Source organism: Drosophila melanogaster, chromosome 2L (assembly GCF_000001215.4).
Source record: "Drosophila melanogaster chromosome 2L".
In the NCBI taxonomy this organism is placed as follows: domain Eukaryota; kingdom Metazoa; phylum Arthropoda; class Insecta; order Diptera; family Drosophilidae; genus Drosophila; species Drosophila melanogaster.
The window spans coordinates 4,754,570-4,767,925 of NT_033779.5; the positions used below are offsets into that span (position 1 = coordinate 4,754,570).

General features: G+C 43.4%; 2 protein-coding genes across 3 annotated transcripts in view; one reads left to right on the plus strand and one right to left on the minus strand.

Annotated features, from left to right (window-relative positions):
• The window catches only part of fipi (factor of interpulse interval), a 59,453-nt gene that overhangs the window by 19,978 nt on the left and 26,119 nt on the right, over nucleotides 1-13,356 (minus strand). The window lies entirely within an intron of this gene.
• On the plus strand, nucleotides 8,326-9,382 carry CG42523 (uncharacterized protein). Of its 2 annotated transcripts, NM_001273116.2 has the most exons (2): nucleotides 8,326-9,052; nucleotides 9,115-9,382. In NM_001273116.2, the coding sequence occupies exon 1, from the start codon at nucleotides 8,412-8,414 to the stop codon at nucleotides 8,964-8,966; it is 555 nt and encodes a 184-aa protein (NP_001260045.1). In that variant the 5' UTR covers nucleotides 8,326-8,411; the 3' UTR covers nucleotides 8,967-9,052; nucleotides 9,115-9,382. The 2 variants fall into 2 exon arrangements, with proteins under 2 accessions (NP_001260045.1, NP_001162872.1); NM_001169401.2 differs by lacking the exon at nucleotides 9,115-9,382 and having other exon boundaries at nucleotides 8,326-8,968.

Here is a 13,356-nt window from a genome sequence, read left to right on the forward strand (position 1 = left end):
GTCACTTAGAAAATTGAGAAAGGAGAAGGAGAGAATTCCAAGGCAAGGTCTTCAAATGCATCTGATGGCGAACTTTGAACTTGCACTCCCAGCAGCAGCAACAGCAGCAGCTTAACCCCTTAATGCCGTTATCAGCCTTCGCATTTCACTTGGCCGGCTCGACTCGAACTTTGTTGGGTTATTTAGCCTGGCTTACTGGCCTCTTGGCCTGACCCTCCTCCAGCAATTGCACACTTTTTTCTCTTCTTTCTCGTAGCCACAGGGAGTTGGCTTAGACCTGGACACTTGACCCGCTCAAATCCGTATTCTACGAGCAGGCACAACAAGATTTAGAGGAGAAATCAGTGCAGCTAAGCCAGAAGATTGGGCTTAGTTTCTATGTTTCCCAAAATACAACGTTCCATATTTATTAGGGAAAATTTTCAGAACGATACACGTCAAAGCAAAAGTAAGTAGAAAAATTAATTAAAGCACTTGTACGTCTTGCGTTTTTAAATAAGTATAAGTCATACAAATGAGTACATTTTGATTTCAGCTTGCTGTACTTAGAACACATTGTATTCTTCCGAGAAAAGAACCCAGCGCTTTCTGCTGTTCATTAGGAACTGTGAGTTGCCTAATTCCCTGCTGACTTCTGCGAATTTGTCACCATGCATCAGTCGTCCTGTCAGCTCGTCCGTCCACCAGAAACCATGCATCCAGCAACAAACTGCAAGCGAGGCTAAGCCCCCTGTGCTTTGTGAAATGGCTGTTCGCCCTATTACCTTACTACGACTTCCTGGCCGTGGACAGCACCTCCTCCATCTCATCCACCGCCGCCCGGAACAATGTGTCCCGCCTAATCCTTTTTATGCCCCACTATTATTGCCAGCTGAAAAGCAACATAGTTATGGTTCTGGTTGACGAACCAGTACCGACCCTTGGTAAGCTGCTTACAGTTGTCCCCACTCGACATGTCGACCCAACCCGCCCCATTATTCCAGCCCTAGACCCAAGGACTTTGTCTCCATTTCAGCAATTGAGACTCCTGTTGCTGGCAGCAACTTTAATATTTATTAGCTGTTGCCCGACTTCAAAGTCAAAGGCCCAGCATTGACATTTTAATCGGCTGATATCATATTTAATTCATCTCGTGAGGCAGGCTTTTCTTTCAGTTTGGCTATTAGGTAAATGCTCTGACAAACATAATCAAACTAATCACCTTCTTACAATCATAGAAACACTGCCAAAAGCAGCAGAACTTACTTTAAATTATTGAGTCTGAGTGTTTTTGGGTAATTTTATACCTAACCTAACGACTTAAAAGCCAAATATAAAATTCAAATATCTTTCTGTATGTGAATATGCAGAAGTAGTGTGCAAAGGCATTTTTTGACATCGGTTCTAATCAGTTCTCTGGAAAAGTGCATAGCAAAGCTTTTAATAAACCGATGAGGCATGCTTTAAAAAAAGGAAAATGTGGCGAAGCCATTTAAGGCATCCAAACTGTTTGTTTATATATAACGGACAACCGCAAAAACCATCGAATTTGGCAAAATGTCAGAATGCGGTTTTTGCCACCAAACTTTACGTATTTGCGGAGCCGAGGCAAAAGTTCAAAGGGCTGCGGTGAATGGATAAGTTGCTAACACCCCTACCCCTTTCAACCGATCCAAACATCGCAAAAAAAAAAGGAAAACATTGACAAGGATGCAGAGGAAGGATCCTGAATGGCTGTGGCTGAAAAGTTGCCCCGGCAAACATGTGCTGCAATGAGTTATATGTAGTTTTCTTAGTAGCCACCGAAAATCAATATACCAACTGCAACAGCTTTTGCAGACTCTTCTCGTAATTTTCCAAAAGTCCAATACCAATTGCATTTCCTGAGTGTGGTAGTGTATCTGTGTGTGTGTGTGTGTGTGTGTGTGGGTGCTAATCGTTGCATATCAGTTACGCGCTGCACGTTCAGCTAGTGCCCCTTGCCGCCATCTTTTTTCAGCGCAGGTTGCATCTGCTTATTGCCACATAAATCAACCAATATGCCAGACAGAGCTGCAGCCCAAAAAATGCTCCCCATTGGCCTTCTACGTGTGGCTGTGCGAGTGTGTCATGCCTTCAGGGCGGAGTATTCGCATCCGCATCCGCATGGCTGGCTGGCAGACAGGCACGTGTTCCATCTTAAACGTAATATGAGTGGCATCCGCTTTGTCCTTGGCAGCTGCCTAGGACTCCTTCGCCGTGACTTATGAAAATGACTTCAAGCATAAATCGAGCCAAATTGCGTCTATGACTTAATAATTTTCACGTGAAAAACATTTTAAAGTTCAATTTGCCAATGTCATCTAACAGATGGATGCGGCAATAAAAAGGCAATATTTCGTAACTTCAATTTAATATTGGCTTTTGTGTTGCCACGTGTGCTGAGATGCTGAATAGCCAAAGTGCTTTGTAGCAAGTGTGTAACTAATAAATGGGGTTTCAAAGTATTTATATTTTCAGAGTATTATCTTTATGTATTGATTATTATCACATAAAATACATAGAAAGGGAATAGAAGTTTTCTTCAGCCACTTTAATAATTATTTGATATATAATGCTTTTTATTCATTTATTTTGCTTTTTTCCCCATTTTGAATGCGGTTGGCAAATAAACGAAACGCTTAGACAAAGTGCTCCCCAAACACACACACACTCACTCACACACGTAACTGAGAAACACCAATACCAAAGCAAATACACGCTCACAGTTACAAAATGTAACTCTCGTGAGGATATATTCGCATATAGATCAACTCGGCGTCGTCGACACGGAAGTTGCCGTTGTATTTCCGGTTGTCTCGCTGACATTGCCGCCATTGCTGCGTCGTCGCCTGTTTGTCGCCTGTCAGACACACTCACACACACACATACAGACACAGAAGCACTCAAATACACACACTATGATCCAGAAGCACAAACAGTGCAAATGAGATGCCAAAATAGTTGCGTTTATGGTTAGCATTTGGAGGTAAATGAGTTCTGCTTATCCACTTGATGTTTCAGTTTCGGTGGCTGTTTTCATTTTAGCAACAGCTCGTTTTGCATTTTCGGTTTTAGCCGGGGCTTAATTGTGTGCTTTTGTGTGACATTGCCAGGACATTCACTGGGATCCAAATGCCATTCGCTGGTGATTAAATTTTCAGTTTTACGGCAACATTTTTGGGGGGCGCACTCACTAATTGAAATTGCTTTTGCAAAGGCACTTTCGCTCGCCTACAAAGATGTCATCATATTTTCCCACACTCAGCCCTGCGGCGTAAAATTAACTCGTTACAATTTTTGGGTCGAGGGATCCTGTGCCCACCCACGGCAAATGCAGTTTGCAGCGCGGTAAATTGGAAATACGGTTTTTTCCCCCTCCCCCCCGCACAAACTCAATTGCTGCATAAATAGTTTAGCCGGGCTGCTGCAGCTGTGGCCCATAAAGCATACGAACCGTGGGCCGCCGGTCGTAGCTTATTAATTACCGCAACGATGTCGATAGCCCCCTCCGGCAACCAATGGAGCATCAATCCGGGTATCCGTCAATGCTCCAGTATCTCCCCGGGTATCTCCAGCACACACACACACAGAGAGACATGCTGCATGTGCATTAGATTTTAATTGCACGTAATTTAACATGACTGGCTGCCGATGCCATCGACAAGCGCTGTGCCAGCGGATTTGTTACAAAGGAAATGTGAAATGTGATTGACGTCGAGCACTTGGCTCGGTGCAATGTGCCACGAAATGAAAGGATGCCCCTGCAGCCACCAAGCAACATATAGCATCCAACATCCGCCATTCGCCATCAGCCATCCGCCACCGCATCCGCAACAAATGAATCGAGCAATGCAATAAAAGCCATCAATAACCGGGCTCCAGATGTCAATTGATGAGAAGAACTACAATCGACAGCCAAGGATGCACTTGTCTCTGGCGGTAATCGTACGGACTGAAAGGAGTTGGCCAAGTGAAAGTGCTTCCATGGAGGAAATTACCACAAAAACCCAGAATAACTAAGCGCACATGAGGCATAAATAAAATATGGCCAGGCAAATGGCTTACGTAAGCCATCCGAGTGTAAGTGTTACAAAGCAAATGGGATAATGGACTGACTGCCTGGCAGAGATAAAAGTAATCTACATAGAATGTTGAGCATTGAAATCAAATACTTTGGACTTCTCGGATGAGCAGCATATATGTAAAATCTTATGGATAATTGTTCTGACAAACTCAGCACACATATTGGCTAAACGAAAAGGATATTGGAAAGGAAAACAACATGTGCAGGTATCACTATATCAATGAGATGAAGTTAAAGTTAAAGTTGCATAATTATCTAGAAAAGCTGTGCTGCAAACAAAGAGTAACCAAAATAAACTAATGTAAACTTAAGTTCAAAATGATCTATGAGCCAGAACTCACAATAAATTCAACTCTTCAAGGAGCTCTCAAATTTAAAACTCCCTACTTCCTGTATCAATTTAAGACTCTCAGTAACTATTAAGAAAAAGTATGGATCATAAAAACAGCTCAGGCAACATGGGCGCTGCAAGAACATAAAGCCATGAATGGCCAGAGCAATTTGACAGCTGTTGATGGATTCGAGGACTGCAAACGGAACTATAAGTATAACTATCCATGTCACTGCCGCTTTCGCCGGCTGCAACTTTAATGCCTGAAAAGGAGCCTTGGCATGGGAAATCAATACGGATCCGGGTGGGTCCCCTGGTGGGGCATAACACCCGATAACGGGCCGCTGGATTTATCCCCAGCCGGGCTGCCAAAGGAATGGCTGCACTAAAAATTGGCAATGACAAGCAGCCGGGCAACGAGGTGGATCCCGGTTCTGGGGCATCCCCGAGTGCTGGATGTGGCAGCAGTGGTAAGCAGTGGTGGTGGTGGTGGTGGTGTTGTTGCCGACAACAACAGGGGCAACAAAAAGTGGCGCCACCAAAGTGCGACGCCATTTGTCTGGGAAAATAGGAAGCAGCGATGCTCACCAAGAAAAAATGCGGAAAAATATCGCTCTGTGGACGTGACCTAGAAAACTCGAGTTTGGGCCAACTTAAATGAGGGAAAGACGGTTAACTTGGCCATGTGCATGTTCTTCGACATTAAATTGATTTATTGGGTTTCAATTTTTGCACAGCATAATTAGGTTTTGTTTGGGCAAATTGATTGAGTGTCCAGTTGATTGCCAGCTCGTTTATTAAAGCCAACCGACAGCGGCCACATAATGTTGTTAAATTCAATTAGTTTTCATCCAAGCCAATTTGTGTGGCATTCAGCTGGCAGGCGTACATATCTTTGATTTAAGTTGAAAAAAAAAGGATTTTTAATTAATTCCGACAAAGACCATTTCACACCGGGTAATCGTTGTTGCATCGTTGCAATAAGCTATTCACAAACGGGCTTTTATTCGCATTAAGTGATATCATTAAAACATTGCCAGCAGAGTTATTGCACTTTCAATAATTTTCACAAATAAATCGAATTATCATTGGTAGTAAATTAAATGCAGCAGTCGATTCTCTTACGAGATGGTTTAAAGGCATTTTTGCATCCATTTCGATGTGAATGGGATAAAAGTTACGTTTTGAATGCATTTTTTTGTTTTTTTATTGTAAGTAAAAATAAGATAATCGGATTTTCAGCGCAACAATATTATTAAGCACAATATTAACTCAATCAATCATATTAAGGAGCTTTGCTTTAGATTATGCCACACTAAATGTCAGACCCATTTCATTCATTGAAATGTTAATACTTCAGGACATTTCATGAGTTCCACGCCTCAGGACTCTTATCCATTACGCAAGAACCTATTTATATTCAGAAGCCTCCTGCTGGAAGCGCTGCCCACACTCGATTTGGCTTTAAATATGTTTTAGTTGTAGCAATATGACTTCATGGTGAAATTATCGATTTGCCAATGGTTGCCAAAAATTGGCCCGGCAAATGGCCAATGCCAAGAGGTTGATGTGGCTGCTGGCTGCTGGCTGCTGCTTTCGTTGCCATTGAGGGTCGACTGGCGCCGTCTGGTCGCGAGTGGAGCGAACAAAGTGTAACCTTAACACACGCGGCTGAAAAGTCGAAAGACTTTTTTCTACCACCCCTTTGCACTAACCCCCATTTAACGCCCTCTTTTTCCGCCAACAGACAAAGCAAACAGACAATGCCGTTCATTACAGGAGGCGAAGCGTAGGAAAAACAAACAAGTTTTTCCAGCTTTGGCGACGCCGCTGCTGATAAAGCATAAAACTGTCGTCAAGGCTTTGCCAGAATTTTCTTTTTTCCACTCTTTTCAAATTGAACTGGATTCTGGAGGGTAGGGGGAGAGGGAACAGAACTGGAAGGACTCTTGTGTGCTGGGCGTCATAATAAGGCTAACACAATGGGCGGGATTAAGTGGGTCCAAAGTGCAATGTGCCCTTTGTCCTTTGTAGCTGCATTTGGAGCCCATCTGCCCGAGGCTTGTTGCATGTTTGTTGCGCTTTTGTGTGGGCATGGGCAAGAACGGCTGCTGGCATAGTGCTCCAGCATACATGTGGATGTCCTTGTTGTAGCCAGATCTAGTGCCCTCCGCTTCCGATACAAACACATATATATGTAAGTACTAATGCGCTACGTCCTGATTCCCAACCCGATTCGCATTGCAATTGCAAAGTAAATGCTTTAATGCGCTTATCCTTTTAGCGTCGGTTGGGCATTCGTTCAGACTACCTAACCGAATGGTTTCCTACCGGCTGCACGATCTCCTTTCCTCCTCTGCACTCTTTTTCACACCCATTTCTTTTTTGCCTGCTCGCCTGGGCAAACATTGTCGCCATCGCAGTCGTTGGGTGTGGAAATAATTTGAATGCTCTGTGACTTGCTTACAGCGGAAGTGAGAGGGGAATTACGTTATAAGTAGCTAACTTCCTTTGCACAGGAGCAACTTTCAAGTTCCGTTTTGTATTTGTTTATCTAGGCATACTTAGAAGTGAAGTTTGCAAATAATAGGTAACTGCTCGCTTAGAAAGTCAGCATTGTAAGGGACACTTCCGGTGAGATAACTGTTTAGTCATTGATATGATTTCGAATTTAAATATTTCAGCATTTCAGCTCCTGTTTTCTAATGTTAAAACATACACGCATAGCTACTCCTTATTGAGTTGATCTTCTTAATTGGCAAACTTTTAAAGCGCTTTGGCAACTTTTTTCCATGACTGTGCACCAAAAGAAATGATGCGTGCAACACTAATATTGGCTTCACCTGTAGGCGAAAAGCTGCAATTTTTTCCCGCTGCGAATCGCCGAAATGCAGCCAATTTTCGCCCTCTCACGCGCCAGTGACCGATTTGTTCTGGGATTGGTCCCATGGAGGGCAAACGGCAGACGGAGGCAGTGAACCATGCGGATGTCAAATATTTGTACAGTTGTTAAATTCCATCAATGGCATGTCACAGCCAGGCACACGTGTCAACGGCAGAGGTATTTCTTTTTTTTTTCGAGGAAATACAATCAGAAACCGGACAGATTGGAGCCCAGCGAATGATACGTGTACACACGAGCTGAAACTATGATAATTAACAGGCAATTAAGCCTGCCGAAGAAGTTGCACAAACACAGCTGTTGCACTCATCGACCAAACAATGCCAAGAAGAAGGGTTAACTTAAGCGCTCCGACCACAAAATGGAGGCCAGACGACTTCCGCTTTGCGACTTCCATAGAGCACAAGCCACCAGAAAGGGAATGAACTACACAGTGAGAGTGTGAGAGAGAGAGAGAGAGGGAGACGCCGTCGAACGCCATTGTTTATTTAAGCCAATATCCGTTATTTAAGTTGAACTTCCTTCCGGCTGACATTCGTTGTTGCCGTTGTCAGCTGTTTGTTTAGCTTTTGTTTGAAATATATTTAGCACTGCTGCAAGTGCAAATAACAAATAACAAATAGCAAATAGAGCCGCCATTTGGACAAAAGTTCAGCAGACACAACAACAACGCCCGACTGCGCCCGTGGACAAAGTTCAGCCAACGGAAGTGTGAACTTTCTGCCATTATATAGAGTTAGCCGCCGCACCCGTGCAGAACCGAAGAGCGAACTCAAGAAGGACATGCGATAAATTGCCGTGCGGAATCCTTGTCAAATTTGCCAGCATTTGGCCGCAAATGAATGCAATTGGTCAGAGCAAAACATTTCATTTGACATTTTCTCTTCAAGGAGCTGATCAAAATTCAATAAAGTAAAATGCTTGAAATTAATACTGCAAATTAAATGCTATTGTCAAACTACCCATGCTTATGATGTCAATCATTTTCCCTGCATTCATTTTTGATTTCACCTCACACACTTCCAGTTTTATATACACTTTCAACACGGACAGACATTAGTTGAAAATTTCTAAATTAATTTTTTTTCATCAATATGAACTTCAAGGCTCGTTATTCGAAATCTGTAAGTCCACCGAAGCGAGTAGGAATATCCCTCGAGGATCCTGTGTCCAGCTGCGATGAGTTTCCCAGACCCCTGGGTCCGATGTTGAAATACATAGCCCTGTCTCCGAATTATCAGATGCCCAGGAGAAAAGCTCCTCTAAATAGGGCCAATGTGCCAAAAACAAACCGGGCCAGAAAATCTGGAAAAAAACACAAGATGCACTTATCCAAGGCATCGACTTACGGCCGAAAGCGCCCTGCCAGAAAAGTCACAAAAAGGCGAGATGTGATCAACAAGAAACCCAGAAAATCGAAAGGCACCAAGATCATTGGTGGGGAGGAGAAGCCCATAGAATCCAATAGTAGACCCTGGTGGAAATTGTTGTTTAGCAGAAAGCAGAATGACGAAAAAACACAGCAAGATAACATATCCTGCAATGTTTTGATGACCGACAGGTCAACCCAAACGATTGTCAGTCCTCAATGTAATAATATTGATGACGATAAACTTGCACCATTTGACAAGCCAAATAAATACATTTAGCTAAATTATTATGTTTCTTTACTATGAGATCAGAAACTGTACCAATTCCTTATTTTGTAAGCAGTTTTAAGGATCAGAATAGCTTGGTAAAGTATACTCTGGACTTTCGGTGCATGTTTGGGCTAATTAATGTCAGAAGCCATTGCAGGGATAACTTGGCGAACGGTCTGCCATTTTGTTTTCCACCTATACACGGCCAGGCAATTGAAATTTAAGGCCGGAAGTTTATTGTGGCAACAAAAGAGCGAACTCGGCAGCGGATGCTGCACCTGCCCCCACCACCACAATACGCCACCATTCTCATCCTGCAAGCCGGTCCACTGGCCTTTAAGAAACGCTGACCAGAACTAGAACCACAACTTTTTTGCCGTAAATAAATCCCAACGAGCATAAATGGAATGCAAACTTTTTTTCCGGTAAGCTGACGTTCTAATTGTTGCACGGCAGTCCGGAGTTTGCAACTGCTGTTGTTTCAGGTTATCTGCCGGCAGCTCTTCGCCGGCACCCTCTTGTTGTTTTAATAATATATACCCTTCTTTACCGAATGAAAAAGAAAGCAACGTAATGCACCTTTAAATTGAAAACCTAATGAGAAAACCCCTTGGCAAGTGCTCAAAAATTAAACGGAAAGGGTGGCCGCTACGTGCTACTGCCAACATAATTGCGCTTAAAATCGTTTAAGTGTTTTATAATCCGCCGAACGTTTTTTCCAGCTGCTGTGGCCGCTTTAAACGATGTGCCATCCATCCTTGCCGATGCCAGGATTCCCCACAAAGAGTATACAACAAAAAAAAAGGGGTAGGAACTGGTAAAGCAAACCGAAATGGCTTTTTAAAGCGTCGTCCTGGACGATCCTTTGCCTCGATGGGTGTGCGAGTGTGGGTGCGTGCGTATTTGCTTTTGCTGGTCAGTTAAGGCTCTTATGAACGCACACACACACACACACACACATAAAATCGACAATGTGAGCCATTAAAAGCGAGCAAATTTTTGCACGCCGTTTGCGGATTTTTGGCGCTTTTCTTTGTGGCCACTGCCACACCATAGTGGCATGCAATTCGCCAGCGGTGCAGTTGCCGTGCAAGTGGGTTAATTACGTTGGCAAGGATATACTAAGCTTGACGCAGGACATTTTAAATATCGAAATAACCAAAGGACTCATTGTAATGTCTAATGATTACATATTACATACATATTACACAAACACTGGGTGTTTTGCCACCCTGGTGTTTTGTGGTACGAGCCAAAAAACATCCGGGTGCCTGCTGCTCAATAATCCTTTGTATCCTTTGTATACACTGTATACATGAAATATGAATAGTTTTGCTTAGACGCGATCAGTCCAGTGTAGGAATCATTTATGTGCTCGATTTATTATGCCAAAACAAAATCAACTATCAAGCCTTTTCTTTGGCACAAGCTCTTGTATATAAATATTTATGAGAAAACCAAAACAAATTGTATTTTCTCTACGAATTTGTTGTGATATCCTTCCACCTGAGTGGCTGCCCTTTGACTTTTGCATTCCCCGAGCCAAGTCGCAGCACCTTAAAGTCAAGTGGTAAATTAAATTTATTCACATTCGAAGCACATATGCAAAAGTGAGAATTCGCTCCATTTTCACCCACAAGCTGGGCACCAATTGGGGTCACTATTGTGCGTGTGTGTGTGTGTGAGTGTGCAAGGAATTCGTCTGCGTATCCACATGCATTTCATAGCGCAAAAACCCCTTTGCCAGGACAACCACTCGGGCCACCACTTGCTGGAATTCAGAAAAAGTTCCCACTTACCCGGAACTTAAGACACTCAAGGGCTGCCCCATATGGCGCACAGACACATATGCACCGAGCAACAGATACATCGGCCTCCGTATGCAAATGCCGGAGTGAGCCACTTAGGAGCAGAAGTATAGGTGGTATAGTATAGGTGGTATAGGTATGCCGCACCTTTGGCTTACTGTACGTACCTGCAGGAGACAAACAGCAAATAAACATGAGTAATAATGTCGGACTGCTGTGGTTAGTCGCATGAATATGAATGTGTTTTAGTTTTATTTTTGCATATTTATTTCCGCCCTTCTCTGTGCCAGCGGAAAGTATGCTTATTTAAATGGCAAACAAATAGACAGGCGACCAGGAGCAGAGAGTTATGTAACCGAAGCTGTCGACAGCTTTTGCCCTCGTCCTGCCATGTCCTGTCCTGTCCTGTGCTGTGCTGTGAGTCGCTTGTGAAGCGCTTAAATCTTTAGAAAATATCGAAATTGTTCTCTGTGGCTTTTGTGTCAGCTGTCCCACCCAGAGAATCCATGTGAGTGTGCATGTGAGTGTGTTTGTGACTCTGTACGAGTGTGCGACATGCATTATGCTGTTTTTGACTTTGCCACAAACTACGTAAAAATGTCTTTCTCGTTCGCCCCGTTGCCTGCGAAATGAACTTCATTGTAAGCCGCTCTGGGGATTTGCAGTGACAAATGAAATTTATAGTTCTCCGATCCCCTTTTCCCTCCGGACCACCGAACAGCAGAGCTGCAAATCTCCGAATGCTGGAAATCTAATACATCTTTCAAATTAGTAACGTATTTTTTTGCATATGGGATTTGCTGTAATGGCAATCAGGTTGACAGTGATGCAAAATTTTATTTCACAAATTATCTGCTGTAAGTTCTACTATATAATATGACAAATAATAAAGGCTTTTCTTTGCACAACTGAAACTTTAACAAAAAGGAAAGCTAGATCAATTTAAATAAATACTAGGTATCAGTGTAGTCTCAATCTCGTCAATCTCAATGCGACTTGCTTTTTGTGTGGCCCGCAAACGACAATGGTCCTTTGTGCACATGTGACATGCAGCCCCAAAAGTGGCATAAATAAAATTTCATAGCATGCTTTTTTGCGCTGCCTGCGAGAGCTGCGCATAGGAATACTCGTACGTTTGCGGATACGGATGTCCATGGCCAGTGCCATTCGTCATCTATTGCTGGACGGGGCTAACCCCAACTAAGCGGGCTTTTTATATATGCATCCATCATTCCCGGGCCAACTATATACTATGTACGTGCCCCTCCCAACCCTCTTAGCTTTTCGTTGGAAGGCATGTCATTAGCCTGAGTGCGGGTACTTATAATTTGCCAATGGATGGGGGCTCACTTTAATCATGCCATCAAAGGACACAGCACAGGACATGGCATCGGCCCGACTGACAGCTGTTTGTGGTCGGACAGCTCGTTGGTCAAACATTCAGCCTGTTGCATCCACTCGAGAAGCAAAAAGGGGTTCGGTGACAACGCCCACACCCTTTTGCTAATCTAATAAGTTTCCGCAGCGATGCGATCCTGTAATACGAAATTCTCATTCTCAATCCCATTCGAGTGTGTGTGTGAGTGTGTGCGGTTGTGTTGATGTGTGTGTGAGCAATGCAAGTTGTTGTGGTTAATTTTGTGAGCGACAGCTCTGTAAGTGTGGCCTGCTCCTGCGGTTTCCCCAAGATTTGATTGCAACTGCAATTTAGGCACGCCTGGATGCCCACTTGCAAGGAGAAAAGTCGATAATTGTATATTCTCCGCATTAAGAAATTCAATGCTCTTAAGCTATTTTATATTCAAACGGGTGTGAGCCATATAAGATGGGGTGTTTCATCACTTAAATGGTGAGTTGAGTTGGGAATTTAAAAATGTAGATTATTTGAGAATTACATACTACTATTTCATGGACACTATATAGTTTCGAGATATTGGCATTTCAACTATACACATTTTTTTAACTTAGATAGTTGGTATAGTTTAGGAAAGAAATGCATGGTTTCAAAGGATATTTTTGTGGTCTTCACCCTCTCTCTCTCTCACTCTCTCTTATCCTGTATCTCTTTTTCCACTCCGTTGGTCTAACTGTGTCGAATTTCGCCAGCATTTGTTTTAAAATTAAAGTGCAGAACAGCATAAAAGCAACAGCGGGCGCACTGCCTCCTTGTCTCCAGCCAGGATAACGCTATTCTTTTTGGCACGAAGGCCAGGACCATGGGTGGCACCATCGCCGGCTGCTCCTATCCCACATATCTGAGTTATGTGCCGCAGCCAGTGCTGATTAAGCGGAGCATCGCAGCGCCACGGGCATCTCCATCTTCTCCTGATTTTTCTGGACTGCGGGGCCTCCAGCTTGCCATCGAATGGAGCGCTCGAGCTCCTAAGTATGCTTTGTGCTTCTCACGGAAATATATGAACATTGTTGAGTTCAAGAGAATGGGAAGGAAAGAGCTCTTCGAGAGGACTTCAGAAGTTGAGTGGCGGTGGGTGAAACAAAGGAGATGTGGTTAATGAAATATGAAAGTTGCTCAACTGCTGAGTAGTCTTAGCTATTTTTCTCATATTAATATTTCCGAAAACTCATGACAA

Excerpts from the sequence above, each read along its gene's own strand:
- CG42523 (NM_001273116.2), top strand. The coding sequence starts at position 8,412 with ATGAACTTCAAGGCTCGTTATTCGAAATCTGTAAGTCCACCGAAGCGA.